General features: G+C 40.7%; 1 protein-coding gene across 1 annotated transcript in view; it reads right to left on the reverse strand.

Annotated features, from left to right (window-relative positions):
• Col19a1 (collagen type XIX alpha 1 chain) overlaps positions 1 to 26305 on the reverse strand; it is a 321968-nt gene that overhangs the window by 103938 nt on the left and 191725 nt on the right. Inside the window, exon 16 of the mRNA XM_029539352.1 lies at positions 10410 to 10463. Coding sequence (XP_029395212.1) covers positions 10410 to 10463 — 54 coding nt within the window. The remainder of the gene's footprint in view (positions 1 to 10409; positions 10464 to 26305) is intronic.

Consider the following 26305-nt stretch of genomic DNA (forward strand, 5'->3'; position numbering starts at 1 on the left):
TGAAAGAAGTAATAAAATATCATATTAAAATGTCTCAGGAAGCCACAATCCAATATTGTAATCAAATATTAACCATCCACCATATTCACTAGATATTTGTCCCATTTAAAAAAATTAGTAGACATGTCAGGAATTGTTTCATATCTTATTTTCTATAGATTTCCTCCAGTTTCAATGCCCCCATGACAATACTATCTCCACTCACAAAATGCCTCTTGGTCTTTCTTTCTACTAAACAAAACCATAGTTGTCATGCAGACAAAAACTGATGTCATAGGTGAAGCTGAATCTCTGTTTGCTGGAGTCTTTCCTAAAGTCTTGCTAAAATAGAGATGGTATACACACACACACACACACACACACACACACACACACACACACACATATATATATATGGAGATGCAGTCTGTGGCAGATGAACACGAGACCTCTTCCACCATTATTTGGCTATAACCAGAAAGGCTCAGCAGTGAGAAAAGTGACAGCAATGTCCCACTACTGCTGCTCATAGAGAGGAAAGGAAGTAAGAACGCAGATCCCAGTGCCCGTGTTTGAATTCTCAGTCTGATTCCCAGCTGCTTCACACATGTGCCTACTCACTCAGTGGCCTCAAGGTGACACTGGAATTTTAGCAATGTTGACAACAGCTGTTTTGTCTGGAACCATGACCCCAATAATGCACAAGTGGCAGTAAAAATAATTAATGGATCTCTCTCTCTCTCTCTCTCTCTCTCTCTCTCTCTCTCTCTGTATGCTATGTGAGTGTGTCTTTTAAATCACGGATGGCATCATATTTTTCAATAAGAGATGAAATTGCTATCCCATTGGCTCAAATAGATGGTTAGGTTTATTTTCTCTTTGATATTGTCATTAGAGTGCATGGCCTCTAGTCAGTTGATACAGAGGCTAAGGGACACTGCTGAAATGAACATTTGGAAGAGCATTGATGAGTTCAAGGCTTGTAAGTGAACCAGGTTCCCATTGAAACATCATGAGCCTCAAAACGCACACAGTCATACATAGGATATTTTAATAGGGAGTGATATTGCAGTGAAATGTCATGTCACCTGCCTCATTCAGCAGCCCAAGTGTGCTTTAGGATGCCAGGTTGCTTTAAGAGGTGGTCAGGCTTTGTATTGCATACAGTGGCATCTTACTTTTGCTCTTTGTGACAGAGTGAGAGATGGAGACATACAAGGGAAGGACTGGAATAGGCTAGAGGGGCCAAATGCAGTAGTTCTGAGTCTCTGTGATGCTTTGAGGGTGGTCATTTGCCTTTCATGACTGCCACCTGACTTAACCTGTAGCCTATTAGCAGGAAAACGTCAGGGTTAGAGGTAGAGGAAAAAGTCTGAATTATATGTGAGAGGATTTCCATCTTCAATGAAAAAAATGTACTCTGTGTTAACAGCATGGTTGAAATTGAGCAGTCAAAAATCAAAGCTTTTTTTTTCTCCCTCTTGGCAAACAAGTCTATGGTCTTGTCTAATTAAAGGCTAAAAAGATAGACTAAAAAGAAATCATCTTCATAATAATTATTTGAATCATTTCATCACATTAAAACCACCAATCATCAGCATCAACAAAATCAACCAGAAAGCTCACTACTGCACACACACACACACACACACACACACACACACATGCACACACACACACACACACGATTTAACAGAAGGGAACAGTGACCACCCAAGTTCTCTCATTTCCCTCTGCTGACTCTCACTCTTACAAGGCCTTCCATGATAAAGGTTCCCACCCTAATCCTTTTCCAAAACCATGTTTTCAGTTCTGTTTTATTTATTGAACATATCCAGCTTTCTGGTTGGGAAGTTCTTGTCTATTGACATCCTATGGCTAATTCTTTCTTAAATCATGTTATTGACCATAGAGATAACTCCTCAGGCTACCTTGACCAGAAGAACACCTCTGTGATTTCTTGTTCCATTAATCACGCTATTCCCATAGAGATCTTCACATTACACTGAATTTGTTTTGTCTCTAATGTTTATTAACCCGTGCTATATACTTCCTTGCTACAATAGAGTATAATGGCCTAGCCAGAGACTTCTGCAGTTTGCTACTTTGTTTTTTGAATCATTGTATATACATTGTTTATGGTAGTGGTTAGAAGATAATAGCATCGATCCCTCTTTACCTGCAGAGAATAAGTCTGAGAAACTTAGCCCATGCCGAGCCACCATTAAGGTCAGGGAAATTATAACTTAGCATTTGTCCCATTTAAACTAAATGTTTAACTAAATGTCCCCCATTAAGCTAAATGTTCACCCTGTATACATGTTTTGGAAGTTTGAACTACAAAGCAGAACAAGCAGTAATTGTTTCTTTTGAGGATCTTACAAATAGAAGATCTGTTTTTACTGTAAATCCTAGAAATCTCAACATACAATTTCCCCTTAAGTTGACAACTTTCACCTTTCTCATTTAAAGGAAACACTTTATCACTTCTCTTTGTCATTTTAGCAGCAGCTTCAGTGCCATTGAAAATTTGAGGCCGTAGTTAAGTAAAGGGAGTGCTGTTGGAATACCACTTTGTGATACTATGGTGGTCAATCTGATAACACAATGACTCCTGGGTAGGTGCTATACAGAAACTGGATTCAGGAGGTAAGGAGGTAATTTTCAGCCCCAAAGAAGGCAGAATGAGACAGTGTGAGATTTCCATAAAAATGGAGGTATAGCTGAAAACTTGTACATATTTTATTTCTGGAATTTGCTTCACATTTCTGGGCCATGGTTGAAGGAAGGTTACCGAAACCACAGAGAATGAAGTCACAGCTAAGGGACTACTGTTGAAAATGAGTTAAAAATTGCACCCTAAATTTTCTCATGTAATTGCATCACCTGATGTTAAATTGCTCACAGGCTTTATCACCATAGGATGATTCTTAAAGGGTGAAAGAAGTTATTTTACAGTGATGTTAAATCAAAGCATAAATAAGATGGACTTACATATTTAATACCAGATTATTGGCCTGGAAAACAGGCTTTTTTTGGAATGAGCTCCACAATGCTAATAGTTAATATCAGCGTATTACCATACATGGTCATTCTAGAGAAACCAGAGCTAGGGCTGAGTTTTCAACTTAAGAACGTATGACGCTGATGTTAAAAGCTATTGTGGATGGAATGGCACTTATGTTTAAAGTAAAAGAAAAGCATAGAGTGCCACAAATCATGAAAATAAGATTCGAAAACTGTATTCACTGATAATTAAAACCCAAACGTGTAAAAACAATGTCCATTATCTGCACTCCGAGAAGCATCTTTGCCTAGAAATTTTCCAGTGGAAACAGTAGAGGGCGCTGCTGGCCCACATTACGTATTTCTCGAAAAAAAAATTTTTTTTTTTTCTTTTCAAAATTGCTCTGCACTCAAATGTGACACATTTGAGGCCACTGATGAATTCTCACACCACAATAATGAAACGGTGCACAGAAACAATGCCAGAAAGAAAATAAAGATAGCTTAAACCCATTCCTGCGATAGAAAGAATAATAACACATTTTAGAGTTAACGCGGCTTTTAATCAATGCTCCTTACAGAGATGATAAATGAGAAGCAGAGCTAACGTCACAGGGGTGGACTGTTACATGCTTCCCTTAATGGCTCATTAACTTCTCTGGCTTTCCCTCCTACTCCAGCTTATTTCCACAGCTTTCCAATCATTTTGAAGCAAACTAAGAACTAGAATTCTTACAAACTAAGGCTTGCCGAGCAGTCTGGCTTCCCAAGTTTCATTATAGTAACATAAGGTCAGTATTTTCCATTGCATACGCAGATAAGATCACCAGAAAGCTGTTTTGGAAAGATGTTTTTGTTGGAGTTTAAAGAGCAGTGGGTGAGACTCAGAGGCGATCACAAGTAATAAAATACAATGTCTCAGTCGTAGGCAAACCAGCACCGTAAGCCAGAACGCGACTGGGAAGCTGTGGGAGAAAAAATACCCTGGAGTCCCTCGTTTCGGCTGTAGCAGTGACTTGGAAATAATTTCTCTGTCTTTTCAAGAGTGAATTTACGTACAGAGAGAAAGTACTCAAGACGCAGAGTGATCATTTAAGCAAGTCAAGGGTAGATAAAACTCGAGAAGAGAAAGACCACATGGATCCCATCGTAGTATAGGGCAATCTCTTTTACCTACATTGCAAATGGATGTTTACAACAAGACTAACAGATTTATGTAAATCAACAGAAAGTTCCTTTACGTACATACATGGCAGCTGGTCCTCCCAGCCACCGTGGGAAGTGGGTGAGGCAAGCACTACGATGTCATATTCACAGAGAGAGCAGTCACGTGCACCGTCCAGGAAGGGCTGCCTGGGAGGATGGTATCCCACATACCCTATGCTACTTTGCTTTCCTATGAGGTTGGTGGCATGGATCCCCATAGAAAAGTCAAACCATGCTTGCTTGTGATCTTTATGTAGGGCCGTTCTGTATCAGAACACAGCCTGGAAGTCCTCAAGCACGAGTTTGGGACTCAGATCCCGAGTCTGAATTTGGGCTTCCCATCATACACTTCCATTCTTCCGGGAAAGTTGTGGGATGTTTGTAAGGACCACTTACCCTGTGGCCAAAGGAGGGTAATTTCAGCTTCTTGAGGTAGTTCTGGGATTCCATAAGACACTAGAAATGGCTTCTAATACCGAGCTCCTGCTGTAATAAAGCTTTCTGGTTTTACTGCATTTCTTTCTTTTTTTCTGTTGGGCTTATTTCTTTGGTGAGAGAATTTAGAGTTCTTATATTTTGTCTCTCTGAGAAACTGTTCTTGATTATAATCTTCGCACATCTCAAGGTATTACTCATTTCAGATATCTCTGCTTACGGTCTCCTTCTGCTATTGTTTAATGAGCCCTTGAAATTTTATGCACTGGAAATGTAATCGCTAAATTCATAGTTAACAGTGTTTGGAGGTGGGTGGCGCTTTGAGGATGTAATTACTTTCAGATGGGATCATGAGTGTGAGGTTCTCATGAGACGATCAGTGGCTTTTGTAAGAGGCAGGAGGGAATCCGGATGCCTCCACTATGCTACAGTTGAAGAACACTCTTGACAGTGAGCTGTACTGTGCTCTTGGATTTTGCATGCTCTAGGTCCATGGCATGGTAAAAACCCAAACCCTTACCTACATCCTCTCCACCCAGCTGGGTAGTGCACATCCTTTTCCAGTATCTCGGCTGATAAGCGTAGCCCATATGCCTCAGCATGGAAACTTTCTTTGCAACAGATGGAAACCATTACAGAAAACTACCACTGATCAAAGTGTAGAGTTGTGGAGCCCAGTCCCATTGCTGCCTCTACAGGTTACTCCCATAGCTATGTCTCAGGGGTCATCACTGAAACTGGTTGGAAGGACTGCACGAGCCAGAGGATCACAGAGTCTGCTGGGAGACTCTTTCTTTGAGGAATATCAGAAGCTACACCCATAAGTCTCACCACACAACGACTGAAGCATGAGCTGAACTAGAATAAACAGCAACAATAGACATGTCAACTTGGACAGGGAAAGACCATGGGCCTCAACATAGAACTACACGTTATTAAGGGCTGACAAAAAAAAAAAAAAAGAAGAAGCCTTCTTTGGTGAACAGCACACCAATTGGTTATCCAATACCAAAGGAAGTATCATTATAGAGACCATGCAGGTTATATTTAGGACTATATAAGTATACTCATATACATATAATATATATATATATATATATATATATATATATATATATATATATATCATAGTAAATAATGAAAAGAAATGTAGGGGGTGCTACTTGTATTCAAATGCTAAATTGTATACCTCAAGATCCCAGTTGATCCAAGATGAGCAAATTCCTATGGATACCAGCTTTTGTTGTGTAAACTTTGTACCCAAGCTATTTCTGATTGGTTAATAAATATGCCTACAGCCTGGGCTGGGCAGAGGAGAGGGGCAGAGTGAAGAAGGTTCCTGGGCTTGGGGACTCAGGCAGGGACGACGATGAGGGAGAGAGGAGAAAGGGTGGGTGGACTAGAGCTCATAGCCATGGGGGCTGGCCTGTGGGAGTGGGCGTGGCCCAGGCAGAGCATGGCAATCGATATCACCACAGGAAAGTAGACAAAATAGCATAGAAGGTTGCTCTCTGCCCAGCTCTGACACTTTAAGGCTTATTATCAATCTAAAGATTTTTGTGTCTTTTATTGTGAACTCTACGATCTAAGAGGGGTAGCAACCCCTAACAGACATTTAAAGACAACAAGAGGGTGTAGTAAATCACCCCCCAATAATAAATACCACAACAAAGAAAAGCCCAGAATTTGAAAGAGAGCAGGGAGGGGCCTCTAGGAGGGTTTGAAGGAAGTGAAGGGGAAGGGAAAATGATATATTAATCCAAAAAATAAAATGACAAGTTGGCAAAGTCCTTTAGAAAATTTGGAAGCATTTACCTCTGTATTGATAGGCATGCTCTTTGACAGGAAACTGTACAAAATCATTTTAAAATATATGCTCAACAAAAGGCAAACAACTGCAAATTACATGTATGAACGGCAATTATGTCTTCCCTGAAAAGATAAATTTTCCCTGATGATGAAATTGAAATGTGGTGAACTGATCTGTAGTAATAGATATGACATTTGAGATACAGTGCCTCATAAGTTAGTAACATTACTTCAACAAACTTAGTAAACACGCTGGTTAGTTATTATTGTCAACTAGACACAACCTAGAATCACCAGGGAATGAGGAACCTTAAATGAAGAATGGCCTCACTTCTACTGTCCATGATCATGTCTCTGAGAGATTGTCTTGATTGGTGATTGACATGGGAGGGTCCAAGCCCACTGTGGGTGGCACCATCCCTAGGCAGATGAGTCTGGACTATATAAGAAAGCTAGTTGAGCCACCCAGTGCTTGAGTCAATGAGTAGCATGCCTCTACTGTTTCTGCTTGAGTTCATACCCTGACTTTTCTTTGATTGGGACATGGATGTATAAGCCAAATAAACCCTTTCCTCCCCAAGATGCCTTTAGTCAGAATGACTTATCACAGAAACAGAAAAGCAAATATGGATAGTCAATATCTCCTTCTAGGATTTTGTTCTCCACTTCAGGATTTTTAATTTTCTTAAAATGTTAGTTATTATGATTTTTGGATTTAGTCCTTTCCAGGTACATAGTCTCTTGCATGTACACATGCAGACAACCACCTACATACAAACATAAACACACAGCTCATTAGCTGACTCTAAAGTTGTAGAAAATTATTCATCCAAAATGACTTGTCTTTTGGTATAAGCATTTCTTTTTCTTTCTTTTTTTTTTTTTTTAAGATTTATTTATTATATGTAAGTACACTGTAGCTGTCTTCAGACACTCCAGAAGAGGGCGTCAGATCTTGTTACGGATGGTTATGAGCCACCATGTGGTTGCTGGGATTTGAACTCCGGACCTTCGGGAGAGCAGTCGGGTGCTCTTACCCACTGAGCCATCTCAACAGCCCAAACATTTCTTAAGGAAGTGAGAAAATAAGTTTGTCCTGGAACTAAGAACCTCTGGTCAAGGATGGACTAAGGCAGTTGAACCTCGGGTCAAGGATGGACTAAGGCAGTTGAACCTCGGGTCAAGGATGGACTAAGGCAGTTGAACCTCGGGTCAAGGATGGACTAAGGCAGTTCAGTTACTTTGAGTTCTGAGTTGCCTAGGGTCCTCGAAGACATCACCTCAGTCTCTATTTCTTTTGTCTCCATTGACATTCCACCAGAGAACAACACTGCCTTTGACTGAGAGAACATCTAAATCCCCAAAGGGAAGGGTGTTCTCAGGAGGACACTGAGTCAAGTACTCTGTCATTAAAGGCTTACCCAGTGCTCCTGAAGTCTCCCATTCCTGGGTTCTTCTCTGGTAATCAAACTGACTAATGTATTTACAAAAACAAAACAAAACTGGCCAAATATAATGTTACAGATGTTTCAGCTATTCATTCACTTGAGGGCTGTATTGTTCAATCACTATCTCATAAGAGGTAAAGTTATTTCTTCTTTGTTTTTATTTTTATTTTTCTACATTTGAAGTTGTCGTAAGCCCTTCACATGCTTGCTTTAGGAACGGCACAAGCTGAGCCACTGGGAAGATTTGAATACCATCGCCATCTCAAAGCTCAAACAGAAGATTTTAGTGCCTGACCACCCTTTCTCTTAGCCGCCTCATTCCCTGTCATGAAGTAGGGCTCATGTAAAGCACAGTTTCATGCTGGAAAAAGACAGAAAAAATAAAATAAAAATAGACTAGACTGCTCCTCTCTACCTTGCACTCTCTATGGAAATCAAATACAAATAGCTCCACAGGACAGCCAAGCAGCTATCTATCACAAATGCCCTGCAGAGACTTTAGAAGCAATGAATAGCTAGAGTTGGTCTTGCTTGCGCTCAGCCATCTGCTTCCACTATGTTGCTAGAGTGACCATTAGTGAAATCTGGCCCAGGCCCTCTCCAGTTTAGGCCCTCTGTTTACTCTCATAGCTTTCCATGGGGTTTGCCAGGACCCTGGGAAGGTTTGACTGCATCCCCCTTTGACCCCTGGCTGATCCTGGGCCTTCTGTGGCAGGGCGCCCATTTCTACCCATCAGAGGTTTCACATTCTGGGTTCACATTGTCTTCTTTCCTGGGGGACAGGGGTGGGTGGGGTGGATGTGCATGTGGGGTGGCATGGGGTGGGGTGGAGATGGAGTATGGAAGGGTGGTGTGGGGGCATATGGTGTGTGGGGTAGTACACTGTGTGTGTGGGGGGGTGGCAGGGAGTGGGATATGGGTGGGATGGGGATGGGGTATGTGTGATGTGGGTAGGGGTGGGGATGGGGTATGGGGGTGTGTGAGGTGGCCAGTGTGGGGGTAAGGGGTGTAGGGTGGGGTGGAGATGATGTGTGGTGTGTGTGCATGGTGGTGTGTGTGTAGGGGTATGGTGTGGCGTGGTGTGTGTGGGGGTGGGGGAGGTGTTTGTTAGGGGGGAGGTACCCAGCTTGCTTCTTCCCCCACTCTCTTTGGTTTATTTCTCAATCTTTAAAGCCTCAACTTTTATTCTTCGCTGTGAATTCCTCCAGGAAAGGAACTGTGTTATCTTTATTGAATGTTCTTCGGCACCCCACATTTCTCTGACCTGAACTCAAATCTCCTAAAAGCAAACCAAGGGCAGGGTCGTATTCAGTTTTTCAAGTCCGGTTCCAGTTAAGTATTTAGTAAGATCCCCAAATAGATGTTTGTGAAACCCTTGGACAGTGTGAATTGGGTGCAATTAGATTTTTTTTTTTTGATGAGCTATTTGTTCAAAATGTTAGTTACTGTGACCTTGAAATGATTCGCTGTGAATAACTCTTTTCATTTCTAGTCCTTTGGGAAATAGCAGCTCTCTTTCGGGAGTTGTAGAAAAAGAAAGCGTTCGCTGAGAGAAAAGCACAGGGAACCAATTACAGGACTGACTTTTCTTTCCAATGTTGTTCTCGTCCAGACAGTGAGTGAGTTAGGTACAGACCATCAATTTATCTTATGATGGGAAGCCCCTCAAAATGTTGACAACTGACTGTACCTCAGGTGAACTTCGGATGATGTTTATACAAAAGGAAAGATTTTAGTCATTTAGGGGAGTCAGAGTTCCCACAAATCACAATTACCAAGCAGAAACCAGCCAGCGGCTCAGCCCCCTGATGTCTTCTTAGGCAAATGCTGACCTAGGCATAAACCCTTTTTTATAGTCTACATAGCTTTTTTTTCTCAGTCTAACAAATTGGCTATTTTATTACATTAAAAAGTTCATAAACCACCTTTATTCCCAACACAAGATTTAATGAGTGCTCTGAATCAGAACCATAGCTAGTATAAACGCTAATCCTTACATATGCCCACACCACCCCCAAACTCCTTAGGTTAGCAATAAACTGAAAACTGTGAGCGGTGAACTCTACATCCTTTTGTGTGGTCACCTATTTCTTAGTCTTCTTGGTTCTTCAGAAAAGACATCTATCAGTAGTTGGGAATTACTCCAGAGTCCAGCACATTTGTTCCAGGCATTTGGCCAACTTCACATACACGCCTTCATCATTTAAATTCCTTCCCAGAGACACTTGTCTGGAAGCCATGTCAAGTTTTAGAAATGACAGAAAGTGTGCTTGTTAGTGTGCACTCACTTTTCTTCTTCAAGACACAAAATGATTACTGAAAATTTTATAAATTGTTTGGGGGAGAAAAAAGCTACAAAGCCCAATTCAATTCAGGCCCTCTTGGTTGGTTTGTTTGTCTGTTTTAGTTTTGAAATTGATATTAGTCAACACCAATGTACTGCTGACAGCCTAACCCCACTTGCGCGGATAAAGGGAAATAGAAGCAGGTTTAGTTTTGCCACGGGACCACAGCCTATTTACTCACGGGCGGTCCTGGAGGTCCTGGGTTTCCTGGAGGTCCTGTTTTCCCTCGTCTTCCCTTGAAACCAAAAGAAAAATAGATTATAAGTATTGTGATTTAATTTCATTTTAACACAACAATATTTAGTAGGAATATGGAAGACAGCAAAAAAAAATTAAGAAACAAGTCCAAGTGCACATGACTCTTGAACATCAATGAATTCTGAAGCTGTGGGGCAGTTTTACACGACCATGGTGGGAAATACACTCCTTGAGATGAACAGATTCTAATTGCTCTTGACCCATGCAGACTATCTTGACACTTTGGCAATATCAGGACAGTATGTGAAAGACGACTTAAGACCGCCACTTTGTATGGTGACTCTGCAGTTTCTGCTCAAATAAAAAGTGCAAATTAGGTGAAATAACAAATGCTTTTCAGGTGTCGGAGAGATGGTTCAGTGGTTAGAAGTTCTGGCTACTCTTTGAGAAAACTCGTCCAGTTTCCAGCACACGCGTGATCTCTCTGTCACCCTCCGTTGGTCTCCATGGGCACTGTGGGCACGCGGTGCCCAGGCATCCGTGCTAGCAAAACTCATCATTTTATAGTGTTTTTTATATAAAAAATATAAAAAGGAAAAGAAAAGAAAAGAAAGAAGGAAGGAAGGAGGGGAGGGGAGGAGAGGAGAGGAGAGGAGAGGAGAGGAGAGGAGAGGAGAGGGAAAAGGAAAAAAATATTTCGAAGTGGGTCTGAATTCTAACTTTAGAGGAGGTACCCAGGGACTGGAAGACTGGATTGATTAGTTAAGAAACCCAGGGACTCAGAGCCATGATTTTGTACATCAGAATTACTTCCAGTATCTCTTACATTTACTAAAATGTGAAAAGCATTGCATTGACAAATTTGTATATTCTACCTACAGAATGTGACCCAGCTCTTTTCTTCTGTCTAGATAAGTGAACTTAGTGTATAATTCTTACATATTAATCATTATCGTAGTTCATTTTTCATACTCACAAATTTATAACCACCTGGGTTACAGGTGGCCAGAATCGCAGGCTTGTGCTAATGTGGTAAGAAACAACATGTCTAATATTACATAAAAGAATTATTATTATTATTACTATTATTTTTAACTTTATTTGCTATTATTGTATATGTGTGCGTGGTGGGGTACATATGCCATGGGGTCTGAGGAGAGGTCAGAATATAACTTCTGGAGTCAGGTCTGCCATTTCAGCTTTACATATGGTTTCCTGAGGTACCCTCTGGGTCCTTGCTCTGGCCCTAATTACTTGTGTTTTGTTTTTCTTTTATTTGTTTGTTTTTCCAGACAGGGTTTCTCTGTGTAACAGTCCTTGCTCTCCCGGAATTCTGCTTTGTAGACCAGGCTACCCTCAAACTCACAGAGATCCACCTGCCTCTGCCTCCCCAGTGCTGGGATTGAAAGCATGTGTGATACCATGCCCTGTCCTAGTTAAATTATTTGATAAGCAAGCATTTTCTCAGACTTTATATGCTCTGAATGAGGAATGTTTCTGAACTTGTTTCCTAAACAGCACAGGTAAAAGCTTTTGCTCCAACTTTTCATTGCTTTTGATTTGTGTGAGAGTTGTGAGCATAAGTAAGGTATTGTGGTTTGGCCCACCGGAAGTGGCACTGTTAGGAGGTGTGGCCTTGTTGGAGTAGGTGTGGCTTTGTCAGAGGAAGTGCATCACTAGGTAGGTGGGCTTTGAGGCCTCCTGTGTTCAAGCTCCACCCAGTACAGGAGAGAGACACCTGTTTGCCTTCAGAAGATGTAGAACTCTCAGCTCTTCAAGCACCATGTCTGCCTGGACACTGCCCTGCTTCCCACCATGCTGATAATGGACTGAACCTCTGAAACTGAAAGCCAGCCAAAAATAAATGTTTTCTTTTATAATGGTTACCTTGGCCACGGTGTCTCTTCACAGCAATAGAACCCTGACTAAGACATACAGAAAGACCTATTTCATTCACTAATTTCATTTAGGCTTGGAATTGGGTAGGAAGTTTAAATGCCAGGTGGATCTGTAGGTAAGCAAACAAATATTACATTGTGATTCAGGAGATAAAATGTGCCCATTGCTATGGGAGATTAGTAAAGCTCAAACTGTTAAGGACTTTTGTTTCAAACAGCTGTTTCACTCACGAGCTCAGGCAGCTTTGAATCCTTGCGCAGTCCTGCACACAATTTAGCTGACAACATTCTGTTGTGAATAGGGGAAGACCTCAGGAGGTCAGCCCTAAAGGAGAAGCTTAATGGCTTCCGGGAGAGTCAGTTTCCCTCAGGGATGTGGTCACTGGTAAGTTGTCCATACTCCCACTCTCATGCTTGCCCCATACCCATACAAACAACCCTAACCAAGCCCAGCAGGTCACTTCTTCCTTCCTTCCTTCCTTCCTTCCTTCCTTCCTTCCTTCCTTCCTTCCTTCCTTCCTCCCTCTCCTCCCTCCCTCTTTCTTTCTTTCTTTCTTTCTTTCTTTCTTTCTTTCTTTCTTTCTTTCTCTCTTTCTTTTTTCTTTCTAGGAGATGAAAGTAGCAAAAGAGTTGGTTGGGAAAGATTAGTTCTGAAGGAGATGAGGAGAAAACATAATGATAAAAAACATGATCAAAAATACATTACAGACATGTATGAGATTGCCAAAGAATAAATAAAACCCACCCTTCCCATAAATACTCCCAAATTCACATTCACAGAACAACAACCTAAAAATATTAAATTACAAAAGTCATACAATTAGTGATGTTTTCATATGCTGCCTATTTAAGTGCTGTAAACTCTAGCTTTCTTTAAGGGACTGTAAGATTGGAATATATATGTATTCTTATCATCTGTGTATTTAATATAGATTATACATACATACATCTAGTCTTGCAGTATATATTTTCTGAAAGTCAATATATTTAGTTTTTACTAAATGCAAGTCTGCTGCTTCTGAGGACTAAGCAAGACTAAAGAGTTTACTTAGAAATAGAAGCATTGTAGTTTCTTACATCACAAGCGACCTAGAAATAAAACCAAAGGCATCACCTAAGCAGAGGCTCCATTTCTTCTGTAATCATGCATTAGGTCGAGTTAAAACTACAGGCGCAGGGTTGTTTACATTCTCCTTTCTTCAAAAGAGAAATGAGTATCTGTTTGGGCTGGCAGTAGGGAAGTCAGGCTATTGATCAATTTTTATCACAGAGTTTATGTTAAGGCAAGTGTCAGATGTCATAACAACACTGATAGGGAGCAAAATGCATCCACGCTCTGTATGGAGGGCAAGAATCCAGACCCCCCCCTTTCCCCACCGATTTACATGATCTGTTACATTAGCCTTGTCGGAGCCCCGCTGTGCATGCCGTTAGAGTCAGAGAGGGCTGAACTGCTCATACATCCTTCCTAAACCGGGACAAGCAAGTAAGATATTTGCTAGGGTTATAAACGTGAAGGAACATATTTATGAGGGTAACTTCAGCCAACACATATTTTCAGCTTAAGGCCTGAGTGTCTGGTAACTCCCAGAAGCATATTTGAACAATTTTAAGTGTGTGCTTTACAGAGCAACACTCCCCAGCCCCCTTTTTAGCTGTTGTACACATAGCATTGGGAGCTAGCAAGACCTTGGGATTTCAGGTCACAGTGACCTGCAGAGGGCGCTCTGTCACAAGGCAGACAGAACCCTGAGGGAAGCTTTAGAGTATGAGAGGCTGGAGCCATAATTTCTGTGTTAACAGATCTCATTCACTTCGAGGCATTGTCTTTCTTCCCACTAGAAGCCCCAGGAGTTCTCTCTTATTCTGCCCTGTAAGGCTATGGCTACACTCACACCAGCTAGAGTCTACCTCAGAGCTAAGAAAAAAAATAGTGTTTTTTTGTTTTTTTTTTTTCCTGTAAATTGTATTGTTTGGGGGGAAATTCAAGGAGTACTTTATTGCTAATAATTTTGCTAACACAACAGGCACAAGCCTCTCTCCTTTGTATGAAGACTAAAATCAGGTTCCTCTCTTTTCTCTAGAGTAGTGGTTTGTAATCTGTGGGTCACTCACGACCCCTTTGGGAGCAGAACAGCCCTTTCGCAGAGGTTGCCTAAGACCATTGGAAAACAGATATTTATGTAATGATTCATAACGGTAGCAAAACTGCAGTTAGGAAGTAGGAAGGAAAATAATGTTGTGCTTGGGGGGTGAGCACAACAGGAGGATCTGTATTAAAGGAGTGCAGTGTTAGGAAGGCTGAGAACCATGATCTAGAGCACAATGTGGTCTCTAAGCTGTGTTTTTGTTCATCAAGCTCTGCAGCACTGGCTGGCGTCTTGGAGGTGGGGGCTGGAGATGCGCAGTCTGTGATGTTGCTGGAGGAACGCTCCTTACATGTCTGCCCTCCACACCCTACTCCCGTTTCTGTCTGTTCATCCCAAGGCTCATTGCAGGCCCACTGTAAAGCAAGGCAAACAGCGGGAGCTTGGATATTCATAAGGGGTCTCCTGCAGCTATCTCAGACCACTGCCCATCTAGGAAAGGCTGCCCGAGGTAGGGTGGCTGCTCTCAGGGGGCTAGTCGTTCAGAAGCAACTTTGATAAATCTCATTTCACAAACTTCCCAGCACAGAGAGATCTACCATTCCTGCCTTATTATGATCAAGCTAATCTAATGTAGTCCTGAAAACCAAGGTAGAAAGCATAATATTATAGATGGACTCTAAATGGTTTCCCTGGAAACCTGAGAGAGTTTTCTGTTTGGCAACAGTAAAAAGATTTTGAACTACAATTTAGACATCTGCCTCATGATCAAAGACCAGTGTATGCTCAAACCCAGAAAGCCAGTTACCATGCCTGGTCTCTGCCCCACACCAGAGTTTCCAAAGCAGTGGTTCTCAGAACTGTGAATCAGCATCTCTAACAAGCCCTATAGAGCCCACACATCTCATAACGGTCAGTTAGTTGACTGATTTTTTTGAAACTGAAAATAATCATTGTCAAGTTCACAAGCAGGGAGGCTGTCTCTTTTCTTATAGAAAAATCTTGTGTGTGTGTGTGTGTGTGTGTGTGTGTGTGTGTGTGTTTGTGTGTGTGTATCCAATTTTGTTGCTATAAAAGTCACTGGTCTTGCTGATGATTACAAAAGAGATTACTTAATTCCCAACTTGCACAATGAGTAGAAAGGCTACTTATCAAAAATAAAAATAAAAACTGAGGAAATAACAATTGCTGACAAAGATGTGGGAAAAGGAGCCTTTATAGACTGCTTGTAGGATCATCAAATAGTGCCACCATCGTATATGGAGCTCCTCAGTAAATTAAAAGGAGAACTGCCATGTGATCTCTGGGAATACACCTCAGTACATACTTCTATGCTGACCCTGCACTTGAGCCCACAGATAACTCCTAGCAGGGGGAAGCTTGGTGTCTCTGCCTCTTTACTTGGCCTGTTCCCTTTGCTTTTGTTTCCTTTCTCTGTCTTTCTGTTCAATGATTCATGTAGACATGCTAACCATTTAAGGAGGTCTGACTACAACTCCTAATACAAGGCTTCCAAATTAAACTAGTTAATTTCCTCCCATTCTGAGGCTAAAGACACTAAGGTAAGAGTCAGATATTTTCTTGACTTAGAGGAACATCACAACTAATGGCACATGACTGCCTGATTTAACAATACCCTGCTCTAGACCACCGAAACAGCACCCAAAGTCTCCAGTCATGGCCCCGACAGACTTTCCCTCACACCAGCACGTATTCTTTCTTAGCTATTCATCCTTTCCAGCTTACCCTTGAGTTCCAGGAACAGTGATCTTTGCAGGCAGGCAGTCATCTCCCTGTGCCAGGAAATCCATCAGAGCCAGAGTTGAGATGACAATCAGTCAAACCACAAGGGTGCTTAATTGTGCGTACCTCCTGGTCCCCAGCTTTTGTTGCTTCTATTGCCAGTACCATAAATGATGTGAGGAAGTCACTAGACCTGATATCCTCCTAGTGTGACTACAATGAAAACTTATTTTCCTGTTTCTACCCTCCAGTTATTTCTTTGATTAGAAATTCAAGGTGCTCAGTAACTGGTTTTAGTCTCTTGGGTCCCCCACAGTCAGGCCTCTGTCCTAGGACTCTGGTAACACAAAGTTTATTGGGACAGTATTCTCAACAACCTGAAATGTAAGTGCTGCAGGTGTCCTTCTGTGGGGAGATGACTGAGCAGAGTGTGATGCACACATAGGGTAGGCTGGTCCTCATTCTAGCAGGAAGGGCACCGTCATGTGGTACAACATGGGCCAGGGAGGAACTTGATCACATGACTCAGTGAAATAAACTAGTTAAATCATGGCAAAAACTTTGTAACTTCTTTTCTATGGGTAAGGAAATATCCAAATTCTCAGAGAGCAGATGGTTGTTTCCCAGAGCTGGGAGGGCAAGAAGAGAGGGGATGCCTAAAGGGGAACTTCAGTTTTAGGAGGAAAATAAGTGGTGATCTGTTTCTCAACAATGTATACTTAAACATGGGAAGGGTGGCTGATTTTATGCTATATGCTATAATCTTCAGAATGTGGTAGCAACAACAAAAAAACCAATTCCTTTCATTCTCTATCTTTCTACTACTCTATCCAAATATCTAGTTTGTCATATGAAAGTATTTGTAATGTCGCAAAGAAAGTTTCTAAAGAATACGAGAGAAAGCCTTACAAAAGTGCAATTGGAGCTGGCAGGACAGCTCGGCGGCGGCGAGTAAGGAGCTTGCATGAGCCTGCGGACTTGGAGTAAGGAGCTTGCATGAGCCTGCGGACTTGAGTTGGATGATAGTAATCCCCAGAGAGGTGGAAGGGGAAGAACAGACTTCAGACAGTTGTCCTCTGATCACCAGCTGTGTGCTGTAGCATGTACATGCCAGCAACACCCACTGCATCATACATACACACAACAAAAAATGAGTAATATGTTCCTAAAAATGTACAAGCCACTCTGAGCGATGCAAATAGACTGATAAAAACTGATGTCAAATGCTCATAAGAGTCAAAATAAGTTATGGAGTAGTATATAACATCTAAAAGTGAATGAACTTGAAGTATATAGAGCAATCTACAGCTTCCTTAGAAGCACAATGCTGGGGCTGGAGAAATGGCTACTGGTTAGCACAACCATTTGCAACACCAGGGAATCTGATGGCCCTTCATGTCTGCACGGGCGCCTGAACTCACGTGCTTACGTGCATGTGTTCATTTGGTTAAAAAAAAAAAAGTTAACAAAGCCACCCACTAGTGACACATATCTTAATGTACATTTTAATAAACCTTAAAAATGAGACCAAGATATTCTCACAATGTAACAAACTTATTTATAGGATATATTGTCAATCCATCAGTATTTGTAAAAAAATAAAAATAAAAGTAAAAATGCTGGCAGAGGGTTATTACTGTCAGCAGGCAGGCAGGCAGGCAGGCAGGGCTATTTAAATGAATGGCATCTGCAGACTCGCAACGGTAAAACATAACCAGATCCCTCCAGGATGACTTGCAGTAATAGTGCACGTGCGTCTTAAAATTAGACACTTGATTTATAAACACTTCACTCTGTATCAGCATTAAGAAGGGAAGAATGCAGATAATGGGCTACTGGTCCTTATATGACAGGTGTTTTTGGTTGTTGGCAAGCGTTATGGGGACAAAGAAGGAGTTACAGCAGCAATTAGATTTAAATCAAGGGTGATAAAGAGGCACCAGACCCACAAGCTGAAATATGTGTCCAACTGTGTCTGTTTCAGCATTGCTGAGTGAAAAGGTGGCTCCTTTTAACGGTCCCCTGTTCTTTTGACTGGCTTTCACACCGTCCGTGGCATCGACTCAGCCTGAGCAGGTATCAGAGAAATGTTAAGAAAGATTAGACATGGTCTTGACTGGCACACACAACTGTGAACGAGGTGTTCATTACACAGGAAAACATTACTGTCTATCTGGGGTGTTTGAATTCCTTTTTTACTTTTGTGGCCAGAAATCAGATATACGACCAATGTTGTAAAGAGTTACCAAGTTTCAAAATCAATGATATATGCAAAACATGAGAAATGAATGAATTTTCATGTAAGGAAAGTGTAATAATCCCAAGTGCGTTTCATATCTTAGCAGATATTTAAAAATACATCTATGACAGCAACGACACCAGACATAGAGGTCTTGTTACTTCAGGGATCAGTCAAGTGGCTCTCGTAAGGCCTGGGGAGAGGATGTAATTTAGTATGAATAAGAGATCTGAATGAAGTTTAGAACTGTGGAAAGAGGAGTCCATAGTCCTCCTGCACTGCAACAGGATCTTGCATCTTCCAAAACATTCCTTTCTCTCTCTGTCGCTCTCTTTGTCTCTTAATTAGTCCTTGTGTGTATGTGTGTGTGTATGTGTGCATGCATGCATGCGTGTGTGTGCATATATCCATGTGGACACGCCAAGGTCTGTGTGTATGGAAATCAGAGGACAACTTCCTCTCCCATTAGGTTGGTCCCAGGCTTTGAACTTGTGTCTTCAGGCCTGGGGATAAGTGCTGAATCAACTTGTTGGCTATCCCTTCTTTTCTTTAAGTGGACTTCACTAGAAACTAATAGTAGCTTTTCAAAGCAGACTACAAGTTGTCCTAACATTATTGCCTAACTCCACCCCCGGGATATCCTGTTATTCAGGATATTACAGTGATCTGAATAAATAATAATACTTCATTAAAATAGGATTAATGTTCCCTCAGTGGGGAAATTCTAATCATTCACAATTCAGCTTTTCTGCTTCTGTAATTCTTTTTTTAATATTACTTATTTTTATTTGACATACAATATTTGTATATATTAGTGGGCTGTAGTATGATAGTTTGACACATATATACAATTTATAATAACCAGCATCACTAGTGTTTCCATTTCTCAAGCACCCGCCACTTCTATGTGTTGGGAACCTCTCTTTACATTTAGAAATACAAGAGAACTTGTAAACTGTACCTATTTCTGTACTGAATATTGGAATGAATCCCCCTTGTCTACTGCTTTACTATTGATTCTATTCCCCTCTCCTTGGTCCTCCTCCTGCCTTTTCTAGTCCTCCAGTGACCACAGCTCCTGAAATGATCCAGAACAGGCAGCCTTGTGGTCTCTTCCAGGTACGTTGACTTGCTGCTTGCTTTCCCCATAGATCCTTCCTTGCTCTCCTGTGCCTTTCCTCCCTCCCTCCACTGACTATGCAGGCCAACCCAAACTTGCACTTCATTTTGTCTGGCATCCAGCTACCTTGGCAAAGCCTGCTCTCTCACCCCCACTTTCTGGCCCTTGGCTGAGCACATGGATCTTCCTGGTTGTCTCTAGTGGGGAGCAGCAGTAGAGTGTGGCTGGAGGTGATTTTGAATATGCTGTGATATCTGTTGACATCCTTGTGCCACTGAGGTGAGAGAGGAAACTGCAAGTGTGTGACATGGTGAAAATGTGCCTGTCCCATTTGTGTTTAGAATGCTCCCAGACAGGGGAAGGGAGATTCTGCTCTTCATGCTGTCTTGGTCCCCGTGATGACCAGCTTTCCTCATCTCCAAAACCAATCCCCTTCATAATTCCTCAGCGATGTGCATTTTTATGTTTTACTCTTTAGCAGGGTTAAGTGTCTAGCCTCAGGTTTAGAGCAGATTAAACCTGCAGGAAGAAGGATAAACGACACAGGTAACTGATAGTGTCTTGCTTACTAAGACTGCTAAAGTTAAAACAAAATGGTGACATTTACCCACAAAATTCACAGAGTCTAAGGCCAGAGTCTAAGTCAGAGGAATAAGAATGAGCCCTAAAGAAAAATAAAAAACAAACAAACAAAAACAAACAAAAAACTGGCCAGCATCAGCACTAAGGATCTGCTAATAATTCTTACATTGTGATTTCCATCAGGGTACATATAGGACACAGTTTTAGAGTTTTGGAGTTAGACACTTTAGAAAACATAACCTTAGGAATTGGAATCTTAGGACCTGTGAAAGGGCACAGAGCTTAGAGGTGCCTGGCATTAAGCTGATTATATACCCTTAGTGACAAGATGGGACAGGAGTGGTTTTGGCCAGCACACCTGGACTGTACATGCCACCTGTAGTTCTCATTTCTTTCCCCTACCATGAAGTTCTGCATCTAGTGTGTTCTTCAGGTATCCCTCAGTCCCCACCCCCTTATTTTCTTGCACAGTTGATTAAATATCAGGGAAATATATCGGTGACATTCAAACCCCAAACACGTGGGTCACGCCATTGAGCAGATACTATGATGCATTTTTTAATTTGAATGTTATTTTTCACTTAAATAGCTTAAACTTAACATAGAGTGTCAGTTGAGAGTACAAGTGGGTAAAAGTAATTTAGATTCTGTCCTTATCAATCTGCCTCCTCTACATTCTTATCAGTTCTAGTTTGCAGAATAAAAGTGAGACTTCCAAGTAAGGCAGGTGCTGCTGTAAATCCCCTGGACCACGTCTGTGTTTCCTCTTGTGTTCTCTGTTGACTTTTGTACTGTTCCCCTCTAGGAAAGTCCCTTGTTCCCAGCGTCTAGTAATGCTACATGTAGTCGTACACATCCTAAAAGCAAATCTAACAAAAGTGACTGTCTCAGTTACATGAAATGCCCATCCTGTCCTGTAAGCTTCTCCTTGCTTACCTGTCACCTCTTCACTATTGTGTAGACATCTTTATCTTGAGCTCATATATCCCTGGTCATTTATTAACCATCCAAGAAACACTTAAGCTTGGAAATACCTTGAATCCTGAATCTTATATTCCATTGTGGGCAATGGAGGTAAGAGATAACACAAGACCTTAGCACAGGCAATCCACCACTAAAAGCAATTTATACATATTCATTTAATAATTTCCTTCAATAGGATCCCATTTCATAAGTGAGATGACTGTATGACAGAGCAGTTTATCAAAGGTTGACTAATGAGCAACAGGTTTAGGACTTGAGTCCAAGCCACCAGTGTGGACCATCATTGATGTTTACTGATGTGCTGTATTTATTGCATATGTAATAAACAAGCATTAATATAGAAATATTGGATAGGGACAAAACTTATAGAAGAATACACCAAGAGGGGGAAGCAACATTTACATAGGAAGGCTAACTGTTTAAGAGGATTCTGTAAAGCTTCAGAGAGATTTGAAAGGAGCAGGACTAGGAGCCATAAAGGTCTGATGAACCGTCAGCAGAAGGGAGAGATGCAGAGTGGGGGCTTGCTCAGGGAATAGTGAGAAACAGCTGGCTGGTGAAGAGTGAGTGGCAGAGTGGCAGGATTATGCTGGGCTTTGCAAATTACATCAAGGGCTCCTAGTTAGGCTGCTGAGCTGCACTTGCTGATTGTCATTGGGAGCCAGAGAGTTTTGCCTTTCAAGGGCCATATAGCAAAGAAGATATAGGTGCCTGTGTAGGTGGAGGAGAGCTTACATAGTACACCTGCTACACTTCCACAACTTAACAGAGGAATTCTGTCAACTCATTTTAGGTTATCTGTGTTAGACTGTTTAGAGTGATGCCTCCTTATATTTTTGTAGCCGCTTAGGACTTAATTATAGTAAAACAATTTTACCTTATATTCAACGTTATGTTATTAATTATGATCTCTATTATTTGCTACTTAGAAAAGGTATGAAGAAGAGAGATCAAATTCTCCCTTCACAATGAACTATGGTTTTTTAAAACAGAGAAAGTTTTATTATGTTAGTGATACTTACAAGACTTATACAAGGATATTAATAATTTAATGAACTTGAACTCCACAGGGAAGAATGTTCTTGAAACATGTCAGGATATATTTCCAAGGGAAAATCCTAATTAGCAGGGTCTGAAGCATGTGTCATCACATTGAGAAAACAAGATCTAGTCCCTGTGGATGAAGTGGGAAGTTGAATTTCAAACGTTTAACTACTCTAGTTAATATGTATGATTAATGAGCAATATGTCAGTTGGCTGGCCTAACAAAATTGAAAGACCTTATGGAGGGGAAAGGATGCTTAAAGCAGACGTAGGGAATGTAAAAGCATAGTTTACCATCTCATTACTTTCTGACTAGCCCGTAGTTTAGGAACTTGAGGGAAGCAGAGCCATCCTTCAGGAGACAGATGCTCCGTGATGGCTGGAGGTCTCCGTGGAGTTGCGAATGAGAATTCTGAGAGGTTAGTGATAGACACAGCCCTCCACACTGGATCATGTCTGGGGAAACCAATCACTGGAAAAGAAGAGGGTTTAAAGAAAGCTATGCCGCTCTCTTTCCCTGATGTAGTAGTATACCACCAATCTGCAAAGTCACTTTAACGGAGCCTGATTCATCCTCTTCTATTTCATGTTCCTTATAATCCATTGAGTCCAGTGAGAGCTGTCCATGGGTACATGGGATAGGGACATCCACTGGAACATGGGAACCTACCAGAGGCCACATTCTGGAAGAAAGCTGACTTGCCTTTTCCCAGCGGTCACCCGAAGCCAATAGCACTTCAGCTAGAGTGCCGCCCTGTCTCCTCCCCTATCCATTCTGAATATCGGCTGACATGACCTGTGTATGTCCTGTGCAAGCAGCCAGTAGATAAGTGGTGGTTGATGTCTACCTGATCAATGTGCAGGAACTTCTCAAATAGTAGATAAATCATGTTCAACATTAAAAAAATATTCAAAGCAGATTTGGGCATAGCAGCCCCAAACTGGAAATAACACAGGTGTTCTACAGTGAGTGTTTGGTTAAACAAATTGTGGTTACATCTAGAATATGAACTACCACTTATCAATAAAAAAGGATTGGTTATTAGTATTGAGAAAAAATTAAATCTGACTTAAATGCAATCACAGGCAAGTGAAATCTATCTGGTGTCAAAATCTCAAACACAAAATGGAAAATTCAGTGTGTAGTCTGGGAAAGCCTCCAGTATTACATGGTCATATTCTCATGTTCATGTAGAAATTTGGGCTCTAGAAGTAGAAACTTCACACTTTTGAGATCATTAGTAATGAAAACCATAAAAGCTAATGTGAGAAACAATCAAAATTACAGATTTGTTTACTACTTCAGTGAGAAACAGTCTGGTAATAAGGAACAAAAGGGAGTAGGGAAATAAGAAAGAAAATATTGCATAAGTGATTGATATTTGTGCATTTACTAAATGAAGAATATACGTCAGTTACTGGAGATTAAATAGAAATTTATACATAGATCCAGTCCTTGACACATTTATAATCTCAATGTGTATTTTTCTTAGTATTATATGCCTTTTCCCTGTATAAGTAAGTTAAGGAACCCCCCCCCCAAAAGCCAAATTGTTCATCATTATTTACAACAACACGAATGGCTAAAGTAGCAATGGCCCCAAATTGACATACTATCGATATGTGGTATTGGTTGTGGTTATATTTTATATTTTAATAAAGAACGTCATCACTTCAACAGAAGCTTCAAAACTTTACATCTGCTCATTCTGCTGAGATTTCCCCAGATCTCCTCAGAGTCTGTTCCCTTGCTTCTGCAAGATCTTTGACCAGCAGTCATCTCTGCCGGGACACTTTCTCTTATGCCGCCTTCCCAATACAAACTGTCTCCTCCGGCTGTTTTATTATACTTTGTTTCTTACTGTTGTACACACAGAACTTATTTTGTGAATATCTGTGTTAGAATGGGTGCCAAGAAGGACAAAGGCTTTTGTATATCACAGAGGTTGGGAGCATTTATTGTGGATGAAAAGAAAGTATTTTAGCCTTAGAGCAGTGCTTCTCTACCTGTAAGCCAAAACCCCTTTGAGGGTCACATATCAGATATCCTTAATACCAGATCTTTACATTCGCAACAGTAGCCAAATTACAGTTATAAAGTAGCAGTGGAATCATTTTATAGTTGGGGGTCACAACAACATGAGCAACTGTATTAAACATTGACAGCATTAGGATGATTGAGAACCAGTGCCTTCGAGAGTCATACACTTTCACATACTTATTCATCTGTACTGTTGAGCAACCAAAGAGGCTACTGAACAAAAAAGGGCATTGATGTGTTCCAATAAAACTTTATTTACAAAAGTCAGCAGCAAAGAGTTAAGGACCCTTGTTGTGTTTGTTGCTCTAGCTGCAATGTCTGGGAATGTAATTGATGCTCATTAAATATTTGTTTTTGCTTTTGGTCTGAGCTAATAAGAAAAATAGAAGTGAATATAGCTTTCTGAAATGATGAGCTTCTACTAATGAGGAAAGCTGTGATTGCACTCATTATTATACTTTATAGACAAGCATCAACATCAAAGCTGGGAGATTAATTATATCTTGAAACGTCTTTAGGATATGGCGATGTTTATGTTGCTATTTTTGTTAATGTTGTAGTAAATACAAACCTTTGTAAATTTTCTTGAAATTATCTTCCAAGACAAATTTAAAAACATTGCTTATTCAAAATGAGTAACATAACAAATGATAAAATTTCCACAGGCATAGAATAAATAAATAGTGACAATTATAGAATAGTTTCTTAAATGTCTTTAAAAATACACAGCCCCCTCCATAGTTTAAATGGGAATTCTTTTGTTGTTGATGTTGGTTTTTTGTTTGTTTGTTTGTTTGCAGTAAAGTTTTACTATGAAGCCTGTGATATCCTCAAACTCATTATCAGATATCCTGAATATCAGATCTTTATTGTCCCAGCTGGGATTGCAATATGTCCACAAAGCCTGTTTGGAAATCCTTTCCAAATCAAGAGTTATTTCCTCTGCCTATGGGTAACCGGTCTCACACATTTTATGGTATTCTTCTGTCCTTGGTGCTCTTCTGGGTTATGTAAATATAGTACATACTATGCATTATGTTCTAATATTTATCCTTGTGTTTCAATACTTTAAAGTACTGCTCAACTCCATTGATAGTAGGCAAAATTTCAAAAAGGAATTATCCTTAAGTAAAGGAGTACAGAAGTCATTATGTCCTTACTTATAAGAGAAAGTTTAAAGTAGCTTTTGAAGTCATCCATACTGGGATACACTAAGAAGATCAAACCCTTTATCCAATATAAGAACTAACAAGCTAAGAGCTAGGAGAATTAAGCAACATATCATTATCCTCTGCAAGAAAAACCTTATCTTGTAATGTCAATTTTATATTAAGTTTTCTGACAGAATGTCCCATTTCCAATATTTTAATTTATCCAACTGCTTTTAAAAACAAAAACCAAGTATTTTATGGCACTTCTCTCTAACAGCAAAAATAATGGCAAACATTTACAAATTATACCTAAGTTCAAATGGAGTGAGCTGAAATTAAATCTAGGCCAGCTGATAATAAAGTCGGTGTCTTAGAGGTTTGAAACAGTATATAGTTCTAAGAGGTTTGAGATATGGTGACCCTACGAATTCCTCCTGACATATTTTATAACATCAAGGCATGGGAAGAAGAATGAAGAGTCTGGATGAAGCATTTGTAGTCCATAAAACATTCCTGAAAATTCCATGTCATCCTGTGTTATAAATAGCCTAGTCCTGGTGTGCTGCTCCTCTTACAAGTGTCTGTCTGATGACAAAAAGAGGAGTCAAAAGTATTCTGTAACAGCTCTAAATGTAAGTTAGTTTTCTAGGGGAACTGATGATGGTAAATGTTTATTTAGCACCCCAGTAAGTGGAAAATCCACCCAAAAGCACCTGTAAGTTTCCATAGGGCAGTGCACGAACTGGCTTTAATGAGTCAGGCGCCAGGATAGAGCTACTGGGACTTAGGGGGAAAACTCTCCTTCTCCATTTAGCTTTAGCCCTACCCTGAGGACCACTGTTGGCTAGATTCAAACCTCCCAATGATCTGGTGGTTAGTGACACTTCCTCATAGAGTAGCCTGGGCAAGTGTGCTAGCCACAGGTCAAGAAATGTCTCTGAGAGTCTATATGAGCTACCGAATGTCCCTGGAGTTCATGCTACAGGATTT

Source organism: Mus pahari, chromosome 5 (genome assembly GCF_900095145.1).
Source record: "Mus pahari chromosome 5, PAHARI_EIJ_v1.1, whole genome shotgun sequence".
In the NCBI taxonomy this organism is placed as follows: Eukaryota; Metazoa; Chordata; class Mammalia; order Rodentia; family Muridae; genus Mus; species Mus pahari.